The sequence below is a fragment of the Hirundo rustica genome, chromosome 11 (genome assembly GCF_015227805.2).
Source record: "Hirundo rustica isolate bHirRus1 chromosome 11, bHirRus1.pri.v3, whole genome shotgun sequence".
NCBI classification, from domain to species: domain Eukaryota; kingdom Metazoa; phylum Chordata; class Aves; order Passeriformes; family Hirundinidae; genus Hirundo; species Hirundo rustica.
The window spans coordinates 810,598-827,898 of NC_053460.1; the positions used below are offsets into that span (position 1 = coordinate 810,598).

General features: G+C 61.1%; 1 protein-coding gene across 3 annotated transcripts in view; it reads right to left on the reverse strand.

Annotated features, from left to right (window-relative positions):
- Positions 1–17,301, reverse strand: part of WWP2 (WW domain containing E3 ubiquitin protein ligase 2) — a 31,332-nt gene that overhangs the window by 8,622 nt on the left and 5,409 nt on the right. Inside the window, exons 5-10 of one of the 3 annotated variants that reach the window (XM_040075105.2) lie at positions 14,430–14,567; positions 13,698–13,794; positions 9,153–9,340; positions 6,856–7,063; positions 2,779–2,868; positions 2,289–2,463 (exon numbers count right to left, since the gene is read on the reverse strand). In XM_040075105.2, the coding sequence (XP_039931039.1) occupies positions 2,289–2,463; positions 2,779–2,868; positions 6,856–7,063; positions 9,153–9,340; positions 13,698–13,794; positions 14,430–14,567 (896 nt within the window). Of the gene's footprint in view, positions 1–1,919; positions 2,255–2,288; positions 2,464–2,778; positions 2,869–6,855; positions 7,064–9,152; positions 9,341–10,073; positions 10,188–13,697; positions 13,795–14,429; positions 14,568–17,301 lie in introns of those variants that run through there. The other 2 variants (XM_058422054.1, XM_040075106.2) reach the window with 2 other exon arrangements.

Genomic DNA, 17,301 nt, shown 5'->3' on the forward strand with positions numbered 1-17,301 from the left:
TGCGGGGTGAGAGGTGTGGGGTGCGGGGTGAGAGGTGTGGGGTGCAGGGTGCGAGATGTGGGGTGCGGGGTGCGAGATGTGGGGTGTGAGGTGCGAGATGTGAGGTGCGAGGTGTGAGATGTGGGGTGCGAGATGTGGGGTGCGGGGTGTGAGATGTGGGGTGCGGGGTGTGAGATGTGAGGTGCGAGGTGTGAGATGTGAGGTGTGGGGTGTGGGGTGCGCTGCCCCGAGCCCGCACGCAGCCCCGCACCAGCCCCGCTGGGCTCCCTGGGGATGGAGGGTCCCGGGCTCCAGGAAGTGCTTCAATGGTTAAATAAGAAATGCAGCATTACCCAAAGGTAGAAACCCCGTCTGCTGGAGGGGGGCTGTGTGCCAGCTTCCCCCGCCGGGATGGATCCCAGTCAGCCCGAGCCCAGGGAATGCCACCCGCAGCCTGGAACCAGGGCAGCCCCGGCCCTCGGGGTGCCAGGGCCCCCGCTCCCAGAGAGGCACCAAAACCTGGCTGGGTGTTGCTCACGGCAGCCCAGCACCCCGGGATGGCCTGGCACAGTCCGTGTCCCCCCGAGCTCTGTCCCTGTACCCGTCCCCCTGTGCCAGGACCGGCAGGGCCAGCACAGCTCGGACCTGGGGCGGTGTCCGCTCCCTCCCCGCCGGGACAGGCTGCCCACACACAGCCCAGGGGTACCAGCTCCCTGCACCTCCAAACAGCTCATTCCAGCCACCAGGGCAGAAATCCGGGCAGCTCCTGCAGCGCCCCACAGCCCCTGGGAACAACCGTGCCAGAGACGCTCCGTGCAAAGGATGCGCTGGGCACCAGCTGGGAGAGCGCTCCCTGCTCCCCAGAGCCCCCAGACCGCTCCTCACCCGCCACCGTCCCGCCAGCACGGAGGGCAGAGGGATGCTGGAGGACGGGGCAAGGCAAGCAGAAAGGCCCTGTGGGGCAGGAGGCAGAGCGCGAGCCATCACTGCTGGCAGCAGAGCTCGAAACAAAAAGTACAATCGTTTCATCAGGCTAAATTTGGAGCCCGAGTCCCTCCCTCGGCAGAGCGCGGCCAGGGCGAGTCGCAGGGCGCTGGAGCAGCTCCAAGGCTGGGAGAGAGGGACGGACCTGGATTGCAGCTGGGCAGCAGAGAGCAGCTCCAGGGGAGCCCCTCTCAGGAGAGCCCCTTCCACTGGGCTCTGGCTCTCTGCTTGGAGACATCCAGGGAGGGACAGGCAGGGGGAGGAGAGGGGCTGAGCTGCTCCCTCAGCCCCGGGAGCGGCCCCTTTGTGTCCCACACAGAACGGACTTTGCACTCCATCCCCTCCCAGAGAGCAGCCGAGCTCCTCCATGGAGCCCCGAGCTCACTCCAGTCCCAGCTGGGACTCCAGGCTTTCTGTGAGGAGATAAAAGTCCCTGAGAAGTTGGTGTCTGTCCGCTGCCCACCTGCCCTGCACTGTTCACCCTCCTCTGGCACAGGCGGTGTCACCACTGCACGGGGCCAGATCCACCACTGCCCCAGGGCCAGAACCGCTCCAGCCTGGCCCTGTCCCGAGCACTGCTGTCCCTGCAGGCCACGGCCACCAGCACTGCCCAGCTCAGCTGAGCTGCTCACCCCCCACAGCTGGCCCCAGATCCACGGCAAAGGTACGGCCGTGACAGCTGTGGGCCCTGCCCAGGAAAAGCATGGTCGAGACCATTCCCTGAGCAAGGAAATGCAAATACTGAGCCCAAAGCAGGAACGAGGGGAAGCAGCAGAGGAAGCAGGAGGATGCTGGCCAAGTCCAGCTCGTTCCCTGCACTCTCTGGTGCCTGGCTCCTGCAGCCCTCTCCACTGCAGCTCCTGCTGCACCCAGGACCCAGCCATGCTGTCCTCAGCCCAACAGAGACCTGGGGAGGGCTGAGCTCAGGCCCCAGAGCCCCCTGTCCCGCTACACACCAGGCTCCCACGGCTCCATCAGCTCCCAGAGCAGGTTCTGCAGCCCCACAGGTCAGCAGCAAGGCTTGTCTGACGGGAGCCACAGGAGAATGTGTGGCTGGCCACACTGGCACTGGAGAAACCTCGGGGACAGGCTGCTGAGGACACCTCCCACCACCCTTCAGCGCCACGCACGCTGGTTTATAAAAAGCGAGTCGCTCCCCCAAGGCCTCTGCAGGCAGCTGAGGAGTTTGTGAGCTCCCACGCAGGCACAGCTCGGAGCTCACACGGACCCCACACAGCCCAGCGAGCGCCTTCCCACGCTGGGCAGCCCCGGAGGGACCGGCGGGAGCCGGGTGAGACCCCGGCAGCGCCACAGCCAGCTCTCACCTGGTACAGGAACCTCTGGCTGAACTGCTGCATGGCGCCCTGCAGCTGGCTGCGCTGCGACTGCCACTGCTCGTAGTTCCTGACGTACTCGGCCGTGGGGCGCTGCCACGTGGTGGTGCGGGTGTTGTGGTCCACGTAGTAGTACCTGCCTCGGGGATCCACGCGCTTCTCCCACCTGCGAGCACCCGAGGAAGCTGTCAGTGGGTGCCTGACGCTGCCTGGGTCCTGCGCACTGGCACCCTCCGACACGAGGGCCCCGTGCCCAGCTCCTGCACAGCCACTGCTCACACCTAAAGGGGCTCTTCCCGACAAGGACCCACCAGAGGGAAATACAAAGGGTGAGTAACTCTGGCAGGAGCTCCTGCGAGGGCACATGAGGCCTGACAGGGTGCTGGGACACAGGTGGAGCTCCCACCAGGGCGCCGTGAACATCCCTCCAAGACAGCCGACCTCCAACCGAGCCAAGGCCTGCAGCCCCCGAGCCCCTCACCCTGGAGGAAGGGGCCTCTCCCACGTCGTGGTCTTGTTGTTGTGGTCTACATAGTAGACTCTGCCATTCGGCAGCTCCCGCTGCTCCCACCTGCAAGAAAAATAACATCATGAGGCAGGTGATACTCGCTGGCACCAGGAAGCTCCAGAGAGCTGCCCCTGGTGGGCCAGGGAGCCCAGCCCCTCACATCCTTGGCACTGCAGCCTTTTTTTGACAGGTCTGCGTGGCAGCTACCTCTGGGACAGGGGCTGCAGCACTCTGCTTCCTCGACAGGCATAACTGGAGCACAAATTCCTAATTTCCCCCAGAAAGGTCGGCATAGGACTTCACAGAGGCTCGGTTTTATGCCCCGTGTTTCTGATGTTTTTGTTTGGTTTCTCCTAATACCCCTTCAAAGGGGAGTGTTTGAGTTGGGGCTGCGTTCTCCCCCTGGCAGCCCTGGGCTTGCTGCTGACAGCCCCGGCCTGAACGCGCGTGTGGCCCCGAGGACAGCCCGGGTGACAGCGAGCCTGGCTCTGCAGGGCCACACTGCAACCATTCTCTGCGTGAATTCATTAATGAATTTACCCTGGCAAAGGTAAATGCTCTGTGGAGCCCGTGCTTTCGTGTCAGCTTTTATCCCGCAGCAGAGGAGGCGAGCCAGCAGCTGCTGACAGATAAAGTGTTCTCCTGCCACACTTCTGCTCCCACGGGCCTCTCTCCCCATTCAATCATCTGTCTCAATTAATCACCACAAAAAGCTCTAGGAAATTAATACACCAGCTTCTGTGTGACAGCAGGGAGCCAGCCCGGGCTGGCAGGGAACAGCCCTGGGGACGGAGCTGCTCCCAGTGCCGGTGCCCCACGGCCTGGGCTCATCCCAGCTCAGCCCCACAGCTCCAGGGACAGCAATGCCATCGGTGGGTGCCCTCACCACGGCCACGCTCCTGCAGTGACACAGCTCAGCTGCGCTGCAGCCCCTGCGGAGCCAATGCAACACCTGCAGTGTTGCTTCCAGTCAGCAGCGCTGGACCTTGCTCCTCCCTGGCACAGGTCAGAGATGCCAGCGGGTATCCCTGAGGGCGAGCCCAAGGCAGGACCTGCTGTGCCATTAGGGCGAGGGGCTGCCAAGCCTGACTCCTGGTCACAAACCGTGAACTTGGGGCTTCATGAGCAGAAAACACCAGGACAGGTAAAACAAGAGTGAAATCTCTAAGGAGAAAATCAGCACAGCTGGGATGTCCTAAGACACGAGCAGGTCTGCCCCATGAGATGGCAGAAGGTGCCCAGGCACTTTTAGGGCAGTGGGATTGCCCTGGACAGCTCCTCCAGTCTCACCAACAGATTTTCTGATCCATACGGCTCTGAGGACTTGGAAGGTACCATTCCTGTGGCTACAGAGACCAGAATTCCCAGGATGAGAACTCCTCCAGGTTTCTGGATCCCTCTGGGTGCACTCATGACTGCAAAGAGCCACGTGGGACTGGGGAGAGCTGCAGGTGGTGGCAGCTACTGCCTGATGTCCCCTGTCCCCACCTCAGCCCTGTGAAAACACTGATGAGCTCACAGGGTCCTCACCAGCAGCTCCTGGGTGATGTGAGCAGTGAATCTGCCGAGGGCTGGCTTGCCCTGAGTCACCACCGGTGACGATCCATGGTTACTGCTGCCACACGGGGATGGGGACACTGGGGACAACCCAGCCTTGCCCAGCCCCACAGGGCCCCCAGCATGGGAGATCCATGGGCCTGGGAGCTCGCCCCACAAGCGCCACACCGCAACCACAGAGCAGCCAGCAGGCCAGCTCTCCTCCAGCTGCCCACAGGCCCGCCATGGCCATGTCTGCAGGGAGCCACAGGCACTGGGAAGGAGCAGAGCTGAGGTAACCCTGCAGTGCAAACAAAACGCCCTCCTCACGTAAGGAGCCGCCGCCCCGTGGGCTCTGCCAGGCAGCATGAAGCACCTCTTTGTGCGGGCAAGGCAGCGGGATCATCCCTGACAGGATGCACACGCAGCAGCCAGCAGCCCCTTCCCCTCCCCTGGGAAAGCCCAGCAGGAGAAGCTGCAGCCCCGGGGCCTCGGGCACCGCAGGGGAACGCTGCCCAGGGGATGGGAAGGAGCTTTTGGGCACCGGTGGGGCTGCAATTGCTCAGAGCATCTTCCAGCCCTCTAGGACAGACTCCCAGCTGTGTGAGGGATGCCGTTGAGCAGCCACACCTGGTGCAGATGTTGGGACACAGAGATCCGAGCACAGCGAACGGCTCGGGATCCCCACATGAACCCAACCGTCTGTCACAGCCCAAACCAGCAGGGAGGCTGGGGCCACCCTCCAGGGGATGGAGAGAGTGCTCCCCACGCTCCAGGGAAGGAAGGAGACACTCAGAGAACAGGGCAGGGCTCGGGAGGGACGTGCCTGGCAGCTCTGCAGGGGATGTTGTTCCCGGAGTGCCAGAGCAGAGCCGTCCCCGAGGGCGCTGCACTGCTCTCACAGCCGTCCCAGCAAGGGGCTATCTGCATCCCCACCTCCCGAGCTGGGCCCCAAACCACCAGCCAGAGTAATTCTGTGGTGAGGTGAGCCCGCCAAAAACCAGCTGGATCAGGGCTCAAGAGAGCTCCAGAAGCTCATTCACACCACGCCAGGGACACAGTGTTGTGCAGATCCCCGTTAGCCCAGGACCTGCTCTGGCAGCTCTCGGGAAGGGCTGCACCGTGGAGGCCTTGACGGATTCAATTCTCTGCTCTCCTTCACCTGGGAAGCCCTTGATCTCTGGTCTGCCCCTGCCCAGGCCAGCACAGCACAAGCACAGCTCACACTGCTCTCTTTCCCCCTAGAGATCCCACAGCCAGCACAGAAGGTGCTACCCAAAGGTGTCCCCAGAGATCCAGATCCCAGGAGCTCAGCCTGGAGAATGCCTCACTGCCCCTTCAAGGCTCCTCTCCATCCATCTCCCAAAGCACAACAGCTTTATCCCCGTCCCTACTCCGACACACCCGATTCTGGGTGAGCGTGAGCTCCATAGGGAGATGGGCAAGGAGGACACGGCCACCTTTCCACCTGGCTGTGCCAGGTAAAGCCAGCCTGGTGTGTCCTAGAAAGCAGTGCCTGCAGCCCCCCAAGCCTCCGGAATCCTGAGGTATCTGTGGGCTTCCCCGCCCCGGCAAAGAAACAAGAGCCTGTTTCCAAGCCCAGGTGGGGAAAAGGAGACCCTCAGTCTACCTGGTAGGAGCAGAAAGGGGCATAAGCTCTGGCTGGAATAAAGGCCTTTTTGAGAGCACTGGACTTTTCCAGCTGCCTGGAAACAGGAAGCGCCCAGGCCAGGAGAACAGAAACCCTCACACAGGCGCATAAAGGCACAGTGAGCCGTTAACCCTAATTACCTGTGACTGACACACGAGCGGGGCCCTGACCTTGCAGGCATCGCCTCAGCCAAAGCAAAATAAACAGCTCCCTTCATCCCAAACACAGGCCATTTCACCCCCCGCCCAGGACGAGGGGTCTGACACACGGGGAGAACGGTGCAGCTGCAGCACACTGCGGGCTGAGCCCAGACCCGACTGCTGCCCCCCACCCCGAGCCAGCAGCTCCCACTCCCCTCCAGCCCCCTCCCATCCCCTGGAGGAGGAGAATGAGCAGCATCCGCACCAGGAGAAGGAGCACCGCACCAGGAGGCTCCTGCCCCCATCCCAGCAGTGGCCAGTGCCTCTGAGCGTGTCCCTGCCCTCCTGCTCAGCGGGAGCTCCCTGAAAATCCACACTGGGATTTCCCTCTGACCACCCCCTTGAGCAGCCCCGTGAGAGCGCAGGGCTCTGCTGCTCCACGGGCACGGATGCTGAGAGGCTGCTTGGCACAGAGGTGCCACCCACTGCTTAGTGCCCCAAACACCCAGCGGGCACAGAACAGACCCCAGAGCATCCTGGGCAGGACAGGGAGCAGCGCCAGGCAGGGGGCACAGGATCCCCGGCGCCTGCCCCAGGCCCTGCCTGCTCTGCTGAGCACCAGCATGCACCAGCACCTTCCCTCCCTCCCAGCCTCTCATCCCAGCACTCGGCAGTGCCCAGCCGGTTCCTGCCCCCCTCCCCAAGGGCCACAGCAGAGCTTACCCGGGGGGCAGAGCATCCAGGGCCAGCACGGCAGCGCGGGCCGGGGGCACGCTGGGGCCCGAGGCCGCTTCCTCCGCCTCTCTGGAGCTGCTCAGGGCAGGAGGGGCAGGAGCAGCGGAGCCGTCGGCCGTGCCGGACGCCACAACGCCAGCACCTGCCGCAGGCCCGTCCTCATCCGTGTCCGCGGCACCCGCGGCATCCCCGGGCACTGCAAAGGCACAGGGCAGCAGGTCAGCACCAGGGACGGGGCAGGGCAGGCTGATCTTCCCGGGAAGCGGAGCACGGGGCGGGTGACAGCCCAAGCACGGCACCCTCGGTGCTCCCAGCCGGCAGCAAAGGCAGCGCCTGCCTCGCCCACACCCCTGTGGGAGCCGCTGCCATCGCCTCCGTCCCGAGACGGCAGCAGAAGGAAACTCTGCAGCTGTGCCTGGGGTCTCTTCTGCCACTGGGAACACGCTGCATCCCGGATGGGAACTCGGGGAATGAGCGGGAGCTCCAGAACAGCGAGTACAGCATCTCCCCCGAGGCAGAGTGAAACCCAGGCTCCACAAGTCAACAGCACTGGGAAGAGCTCAACGCTGCTGGATTCCACGGAACTTTTGGAAAGGGGTAGAGACAGAGCAAAGGAAAACTACCAAAAAAAAAAAAAAAAGAAAAAGGTGAAAAAAATTCAGAGCAAAAAAAATGAAAGGGAATTTGTTAGAGGAATATTTACCAGATAGCCAAAACCCCGAGACCTGGCAGCCTGGCTGAGGAGAACCTTTGGTACAAGACATCCTGGCTGGAGTGGTAAAGCAAAAGCTTTATAAAAACCCAGGAACAAGGAATAAAGGAGTGAGGGATGCAGACAGATTTGCATGAGTTAGAGCTGAGAAACATAAAAAACTGTAAGGGAAGCCCAGATATCGAGAAGCATTGTAGGAGAAAGCAGCATAAACCCTCATGGAGGGGAGACTGAAGAGCTACAGATGCAGAATGCTCAGGACACTCTGCTTGGCAGCTGGAGGGTGGCAGGACAACATCGTCCAGCACCAGAGGGATCCTGCAGGGAAAAGCTGATCCAAAGTTCAGTTCCTGATAAGGGGGAACACAGCAAGGGCTGAACAATTTGGCTGTGGGGAAAACACACCTGGGAATAATCTCCTTTTATTGTCAGCTGAAATTACAGCCCTGAGTGACAAGTGTCACGGGGCTGTTCTTGCAACAACCTGCTTGAAAAACATGGCAGTGTCACCAAAATGGGCCAAACTGAGCGGGAAGAGGTTGGTTTCTAGAGGCATTGCAGGGTGTCCAGCACTAATCCCAGCCACACAAAACACTCCTCTCTCCATCCCAAGCCATTGCTGGCAGGACCTGCAGGAGGCATGGAGGGTGGTAAAACAGCAACGAGGATGGCACAGTCATAAAGCCACCAGGAGGCCGTGGCTGGGCCAGTACAAAGCATTTCAAATACACCAAAGCCAAAGAGCCAAGTTGTACTTGGGATCAAAATCCCTCTCCCCAGCCTGAGGGACTGTCCACAGAGCAAGGAGCCTGGGGAGGGCTGGGCTTCGGCAAAAATGGGCTTTGGCAAAATTGAAATTGCTTTGCTCCAGGTCTTCCCAATGAAACGTCAAAAAATACCCAACTCCTTCTGGGTTGAACATTTCCTTCTATCCAAAACAAAGCACTCTGCCTCTTCCTCATCTCCCACAAAAGCAAATGCAGTGCGGAGGAGCAGGAAATGCTCCACAAGAGCCAGAGAAGAAAAACAAATCAGCCATGTGTGACTTCATAGTCAGGTACTCAGCAGGTCCCAGTCCTGCTCCACAAGGGATTTATGGCTTTGTGGACAAATCCAAGAAATGACAAGAGAGATCTTTCCAAAAATAGCCAGTGTTGTAAGAAGCAGCCCTGTTTGAGAGGTGGGTTTGTCTTGTCTGGTGCTTGACAGGCAGCTGCTCCTCCCCTTCAGAACATTTTCACTGAAGACTGATGGGAAATTCAGCTGAACCCTGAAAGAAGTCCACTCACTGGTGACCACTGTCCTCGTCACTGTGAAATCGGTGACACTGCTGTCCCAGTGTCCTTTTAAACACCTGGAGCAGGTGACTCAGAGTGGAGCCACAGAAATCATTCCTGACAAGGCAGCACAGATCAGTGCACTCTGCCGAGCTGCCTGGCTTATCAGAGGGAAAATCAATAAAACCCCGTCACTCCACAGGGACACAATTCCCGGGCACTACAAGATTCATCATCTCAGCAGAGATTAATTTTCTCCCTGAGCTCTGCCCCCCCTCCCACGAGCGCTGGGTCACCTGTGCCGTTGGCCACGCCGTTGGCCATGCTGGTGGCCACGCCGTTGGCCATGCTGGTGGCCACGCCGTTGGCCACGCTGGTGTGCTGTGAGCTCTTGGGCTGCTGCCGGTGCCGGCTCCTGGCGCTGGGACTTTGCTCTCCGCTGCCCGCGTTCCCCCGGGCTGCTCCGGCCGCGTGTCGGTGCGTCCTGCAAGGGAAGGGAACGCGGCAGGTGAGAGACATCACGTGGAAAAACCTCACTCCTGTCTTCTCACCCCGGTCTGATGCTGCTTCCACCCGGCACGGCCACCGGTGTCCCCTGGGAAGGGCCGGGATACGGCTCCGTGCTCAGGGCAGCGCCTGGAGCTTCATGCTGCCTGCTCAGACCTGCCCACAGCCCTGGCACACACCTGCCGGTGGCAGAGACCCATGGAGGAGTCCCCTGGGTGACACCACCTTGCTTTGTTCACAGGTGGTCCCTCTACATGCCAAGGAGCGGCCCTGGACGCTCGCAGCCGGACGTCTGCTCACCACCGTGGATCCCAGCTCGCTCCGTCCAGCCCTGCACATCCCGGGAGATCCCACACCAGCCCCGGGTCCTGCACCACCCTCACCTCGTGCCTGGCTCCACACCTAGCGCAGAGGCAGGTGAGGAAGGTGCTCCCAGGACAGCTGTGGCCTCCAGAAAAGCAGGGAACAAGCAGTTGGGAAAGATGAGAGCTGAAATCACAGCACGAGTTGTGACCAGCTGAGGTGCAGCTGCTCCATCTCTTGGGGAGTCACTGCCACCCTGGAGACCACCAGCCACTCTTCTCCATGGCCAGGGCAGCCCAACCTTCACTGGCAGAGCACCTGCAGCTCCCCCAAACAAACCCACTCCCTTGGAACATCCAGGGCTCCCAGGGCAGCACAAAGGCATTCCTGAAAAAGCTAGGATTCACCTTAGGAATTCATTCCTATGATCGAGGCGAGGGGCAGGGCAGGAGGGGAGATGCTGCCATCCCAAATCCAGGGGGCCTGGGGAGCAGAGGCAGAGCCCAGGCGCCTCCACCCAGGCTGGCAGCCCAGGCAGCAACCACGGAGGGTAGAGACTGCGGGGAAAAGGGCATCGGTTTCTCCCAGCCAAAATCTACCTTAAAAGGGCAAAACCCACAAACTGTCCCCAAGTCTCAGGGCTGGTGCTGGGAGGGGACAGCAGCTTGGCAGCAACAGGGCACAGATCAGTCATGCCACTCTCAGCAGCTCCAGCAGCTGGAACCCTCCCACTCACTCCAAAGCTGCTCTCCTGGGGGAGCGGCTCACGGCAGGGCTGGGATTGGGAGGAGACATGGGAAAGCAGGAGATGGCTGTTGAAAATAGATTAGACGAGAGGCACGGGCAGAGCAGGAGCTGCTGTGACTCCTTGAGTGAGTCACAGACCCCTGGGAGGGCAGCCCCAGCCCGGGGCTCCTCACACAGCGAACTCCCCAAAACCCCGGCTGGCCCCAGACACGGCTCCGTGCTGGGGTTTGCTTTGGCCACCAGCACCCAGGAACATGGAGCATCTGTGGGTAGAGGAGAGGCTCCTCTTCCCCACCAGGAGGTGAAGGGGGCCCCTCACTGCCACGGCTCAGCAGGGCACACCGATACCACCCTTCTCCCAAAATCTGGCTGGGACCTCTCCCCAGTTTGCCCCACGGTGAGGCTGGAGCCAGCACGGCCCCTGGAGCCCTGGCCAGAGGGGAGCGGGCAGGTGGGACCAACCTCCCTGGCACGGGATGGGTCTGGTCCCTGCCCTGCTCAGCACAGATGAGCTCAGAACTGCCCAGGGAGTTTTTAGAAACCAAAACAGGATGTTTCCAGGCTGGCAGCCGGCGGCACAGGGTTACCAGCCTGAATTAGCCAGCCCGCCGCCCAGCCCAGCCCTCCTACGAGTGCTCCCATCTGGGCATTGTCTTTTAATAGACACTGGAAACAAACCCAGCAAGGCCACAGAGCGTGGCGGGATGGGAGCGTGTGCTTAAAATAGGAGCAAGGAAAAAACCAGGCAGAGCAGGGATGGGAAGAGACGGGTGTGGGATGGAAGGGGTGTGTGGATGGCAGCCCCTCTCCCATGCTGGGGGCAAGACCCCGCTGCCCCCCATCGCCCTGGGGACCTTGGCTGGCTGCCCTACTGCCCCTCCTGGGCTGGGGCAGAGGATGCCAAAGAGTAAAGTGGCATCAGCCAGGTGACATCAACCTTTCCTCTTCCCCTTGTGCCAAGGCGGAGTCCCCTCACCACGGTGGCCAACACGGACCCCAGCCAGGAAACCCAGGAACGGCCTGTTCCTGCAGCTGAGGTGGCCACAAGGTCCCTCAGGAGATGCAGCAGAGGTGGCAGCATGTCTCAGCCTCACTCAGCACATCACAACCCAAGCTGTGGCCGAGGAGGAGGGAGGGCAGAGCACAGGCTGGAGCCAGTGCTGGCTTTGGGGAGCAGGGCACGATCTCGGGGAAACAACCGGGACAGCCTCAGGGCCATGAGGGCAGCGAGAGCACAGCTCCCAAAACACGGAGCTGAGAAATTCCTCCTGGCCCTGCCAAGGTGGGGAGAGGCAGCCACATCCCCCAGCACTCAAATGAGAGAATCAAGGAGTAGTTTGGGTAAGAAGGGACCTGAAAGCTCATTCTGTTCCAACTCCTGCCATGGCAGGGACACCTCCCACTGTCCCAGGCTGCTCCAAGCCCCAGTGTCCAACCTGGCCTGGGACACTGCCAGGGATCCAGGGGCAGCCACAGCTGCTCTGGGCACCCTGTGCCAGGGCCTCCACAAAGAGGGGCTGAGGCACCCATGGCCCCAGCTCTCAGCCGGAGCTCCCTCTCTCCCTGCACAGAGGGCTGTGGAATTTCACACCCAATCACCAAGATTAGCAGCAAATCCCAAGATGACATTTGTTCAGGAGAAGAAAGAGAAGCCCTGACCAAGCAATTTCCCTTGCAGGGACAGTGTAGAAATAGCTGAGGAGCAAAGAATGCCCCTTTTCTTCCCATCCTGCTGCTGAGCACTTTGCCAGCGTCCATCACCAAGCCCAAGAAAATAAACACGGCTCTGTGTATAAACACAGCAACCATCAAACAACATTCCCAAGTGCAAGGGACACACATTCCACTCTGGAGCACGCAGCTGCCTCCACTGTGGGCACAGAGAGCTGCTCTGCCCCGCGCAGCAGCACCACATCAAACTGAGCAGGTACGTCCACAACAACCCCAAATTCAGGTGAGCGCAGCATGGACTGAGAACCAGCTCGGAGGTTTCCATAGCAGGGCAGCCAGGGGATTTGGCTGATGGCAGGCACACCTGGCAGGTGTCTGAAGGTGCCCTGCACTAGTCCTGGCCAGACTTCACCACACTCAAGGTGACACCTGAAGCAGAAACTCCTCACAGCCGATGGGAAAGCAGCGGGGAACGGGCAACAAGCAGCGCCCGGGCTCAGCTTCCCAAAGCAGAATTTTCTTTGCAGGTTTTCTAGCACCTCCTGAGAGCTGCTAAGTGCCTGCTAAGCCCAGCTCAGATAGGTCACCGAGCACTTCCCACCCCTGGGGAGGCTCCAACTCCTGGACAGCAGGAATGAACGGGAGCAGCCACCACAAAAGGCCACAAACTGTGTTTCACAAACTGCTCCCAACTGCCATCCCTCCCCCTCCTCGGGTGGGAGACGAACACACAACAAAGACAAGGTCACTTTCTGAGCCAAAAACATCAACTCTGGTGTGTGCCCAGCAGGTGAAGGAGCAGAAGAGCTCAAGGTGTGGAGCTTGTAGCTGAGAGTGGCTCCTGAGCCTGGGCCACGCACAGCCTCCCACGGACAGGCTGCACGCTCCCTCCCCACAGCCACACTCCTACCCAGAACATCTGTACAGGCTGCTGGGCCACTGCCATGCTCTGGAAATATAAATAGGTGTTAAATTCGACTCCATGTTGACAGTGTGACACGTCTCTCAGTAACCACAGCTGCAAAAGGAGCAGCGCTGAGCCATTCCAGCCCGGCAAGGAGGCAGGGCAGGGCAGGGCAGGGAGCCAGGTGCAGGATGGCCTGCTGCCCAAGCATCTCACTTCCTCTGGAAGCAGCTGTTATTTCCCTGCAGCTCTGCTTCTCCTGCTCTCCCTGGACCTCTGTAAGCATCTCCCTGTGGCTGTTGCCCGGAGGGGCACTGTGCTTCCCAGCCTGGCCAGAGGGAAGGGCTGGGGTTCCTGTGATCCCCATTTGAAGGGACCCCACTTTGCAGGTTTGCCTGGTCACAGCCTGCCCCACTCCCAGACCATTTTTTCAGCTGCCAGTGGAGCAACCGGTGGAAACTGTGAGCCATCACAGACCTGATATCTCTTGAGACACCAACACCTTAGCAGAGGCTCAGGCCAGCCCCAGCTGTACAGCCACCCCTCTGCACTGCCAGCTCTGCTGCCCCCCAGCACAGGCCACCCCTGCTCCAGACCCCCGTGTGCTGCCTGACAGGGGCTCACTGGGAGATCTGGAGTGGGGTGCAGAGCACAGGGACAACCCAGCCACAGGGACCCCTCAGTCACAGACGCCTCACGGGACCCTCACCTGGGTCTGCTGCCAAAGCAGTTGGTGCTGGGGGGTTGGTGCCGGCCCTCCGTGGCCACAGCCGGGCTGCTGGGGTCCCGTCCAGGCACCTGGGACCCTGCATGGGGGAAGAACAAGGGGTGAAGAAAGGGACTGAACCACCTGTAGATGTACCCTCCTTCCCGAAAGGAGCCCCAAAAGCACAACAGCCCCATCCCTAGCAGGACAGACCCTCAGCACCAAGCACCCACCTCCCACCACACTGCCCGGCCCCCCCAGAGGGACAGCACTGCATCCACAGCTCCCACACTTCACAGCTTCTGTCTTCCAGTGACAAAGGAGCCAAGGGAAAGCAATGCCCCAACCCCTGTCCTGTACGAGCTTTGCCCCTCTGGCAACGCTGAGAGATCAGCCACCAGCCCAGGACCCCGTGCACGCCCTGCCACGGGGAGCTCCAGTGAGGGATCAGCAGATGCTGACACCATTTCCCTCACAGCCAGCGAGGGAAGGGGCAGACCCGGGTGGAAGGCTGGAGGAGGGCTGGGGAAGGAAGGGCCGCTCCTCCCGGGCCGCAGCGGAGGCTGCTGTGAGCCCTCCACGCTCCCATTCTGCTCCTGCCAGGCCTCAGTGGGAGCCCACGGGGCTGTGCCGGGGTGGGCAGGGGCCTCAGGGGCTCGGAGGTGGCTGCTGGCCCTGGGACCCCGTCCCGGGGGTGCCGCTCGCCCCGCTGCGCTCCCCGGGCCGGGCACTCACCCTCCGAGCCGGCACTGCCGTCGGGAACGCTGCCCAGAGCAACAGCCGGCCCGTCCAGGAAAATCGTCAGCTCTCCGCCCGACACAATGCTGCCTTTGTTCTCCGTCTGCAGGTCCAGGGTCAGCTGCCTGTTCTCCACTGCGGCACACGGACACGGAGAAAGAGACCCCCGGTGACCGCCAGGCCGCCAGCCCTGCCCGAGGCGTCTGCACCGCCCCGGGCCCGTGTCAGCCTCCCCCGGCCCCTAAGGACGGTGTGCCCCCTCCCTCAGGGCCACCTGTCCCACAGCACCTCCAGCGACGGCCCCGCACCCTCCGAGGACCGCGGCCAGCCCAGCCCGGCTCCTGGGGGACATCCCCCTCAGCAGCCCTGGGGGATCCCTTCAGCCCTCTGCTGGGGCTGCAGCTGCCCAGGGCCGCGACAGCGAGAGCCCCAGCGCTCACACACCCACGAGCTGGGGCTGTAGGGCACATCCCGGCAGGAAAGCCAAGGGAGTTCACAGAATCACCGGGCTGGAAGAGACCTCCAAGACCATCGAGTCCGACCCAGCCCTAACCCCTCAACTAAACCATGGCACCCAGTGCCACATCCAGGCTTTCTTTAAACACATCCAGGGATGGTGACTCCACCGCCTCCCTGGGCAGGCCATTCCAGCATTTTATCACCCTTTCCATAAAAAACTTTTTCCTAATATCCAACCTAAATTGCCCTTGGTGCAGATTAACACTGTGTCCTCTCGTTCTGTCAGTGCTGCCTGAAGAAAGAGACCAGCCCCACCTGAGCACAGGCACCTTTCAGGGGGTTTAGAGAGTGACAAGGTCACCCCTGAGTCTCCTTTTCTCCAGGATAAACAACCTCAGCTCCCTCAGCCACTCCTCACAGGGTTTGTGCTCCAAGCCCCTCACTAGCCCTGTTGCCTCCTCTGGACACGCTCAAGTATCTCAAAATCCTTCCTAAACTGAGGGGCTCCTTTAAGATGACACAAGGGGCAGGAGGGGTCCTGAGCATCCCTCATCCACATCCACAGGCATCAACTCACTGAACAAAGCCAGCACGGAGGGCTGTCCCCAAACAGAACACTGCTGCAGCACTGGGCCGCACTCACAGAAGGTTCTGGACAGGGTGCCAGGGCCTGGGAGGCTCCTGGACACAGCTGCCAGCTCCACTCCCTCCTGTGTGAGCCAGCCCAGCCTCATCAGCTTCAGCAAGGTTTTGCTGGTCCCTGGGGGCAGCGGGGGCACAGCGCAGCCCTCAGCACCCACCCCATCACAGCAACGCCTGCCAGTGCCAGCCAGACTGAAACACCCGGCTCCGTCACAGAAGGCCAGAAAAATTTGGCTGCACCAGCCTGGGACACCGGCCCAGACGCTTCCTGACTCATTTGCTCAAATAATATTTTTATTATACACGGATTGCTCATGACACAATGGCACCATTTTTTAGCAACCTGCTTTGTCCCGGTGTGACGCGGGGACGGGGCGCGGCTCAGGCCGGCAGGAGCGGGGTGGAAGCACATCCCCACATCCCCACGGAGGCCTTGTCCCACACTGGGACTGGTCACTTCCTTCTGCAAGGCCCCCCAAAACCCAGCGACACCGGGCCGGCACTGAACACGGGGCTGCCGCGGGACAGGCGGCACGCGGGGATCGGAGGGAGGTCTCCAGTTTTTAGTGCCAAGAAGGCAGGATTCTCCTGCACAGCAGGAGCACAGCTCTGTCACCGACCACCACCATCCCACAAGGGATTCTGCTGAGCCTGGCCTTCCCCTCTGCCTCACCGAGCCGCACTCCGCTCGCTTCCATGGGAAACCGACCTCACAGACAGTTTTAAGAGCCCGAGACAGAGGATGCTACTGAGCGCAGCCAAAAACCAGAACAAATCCAGACCCTGTTTCCCCGTGGCTCCTGCGAGCCGTAGGAATCTGCCTTTTCTCCGGGGTCCCTCCATCCCCCTCGGCGCGCCGCGCTCGGGGGCCGCACAAGCCCTCATTGTGCGGGCGCCCGGCTGAGGCGCAAAGACGAGGTGTCTCCAGGCGCAGGATGTGAACACGAACCTCCCAGCCGGCTTCCTTCTCCCCCCTCCGCCCCCTCCAGCTTTTTTAAAGAAAATAAACACTCGCAGAACCTTCCACTCGCTGTCCCCGCGCAGCGTGCGGGACGCACAAAGGGACATTGCTGCTGCACCGACGGCGCGTCCCCCGACGGGCCCAGCACAAAGGCTGCCTCTGTCCCGCCGGCTGCCAGAATGTTAGAGGGATTATTATTATTATTTTGGGAGGGGGTCGGGGGGTGATTTGGTCCTGAATAAGGTCTCAGTTCAGCTACTTCCAGTGCCCTGCACGCAGCATCAGAGCTCCCATTTAGCAGAGGTGAGCTGGAATTCCCACCCGGCCCATTAAGCGGATTTACGGTTCCGCCAAACGAGGCTGGGAGCAGCCGGCGTGATATCGGCCCCGGGGCTGAGCCCCAGCCCTGGGAGCCCCAGGAACCACACGTGCCTGACCCCAAGGAGCTGCACACGGGATGGGCAGCCCCTCTGGAAGACCCTGTGAGAGGAGGCTCCATCTCCACAGCTGCATCCCAGAAGATTTTCACGCAGACAGCCAGAACGAGCTTCCCAGTCTCTCAGCTTCCCAAACCCAGTGCCAAGCTCCTTGCCCACTCCCGCTGGATGCAAAGGCCGGTTCCCGTTCCAACAGCTCCATGTGATCATCCAGGCTCTGTCTGGGATGAATCAAAGCTCCCTGGTGCTTTGAAGCTCCCTGGTGCTTCACCTGGCAGCAGGTGAAGACTGGCTCAGCCTCTGTGCATTCCCACAGAAAGAATGGCTCCATGCCCTGGCTACAGTCCCTCCAGGAACAAGCAAGGCAAAA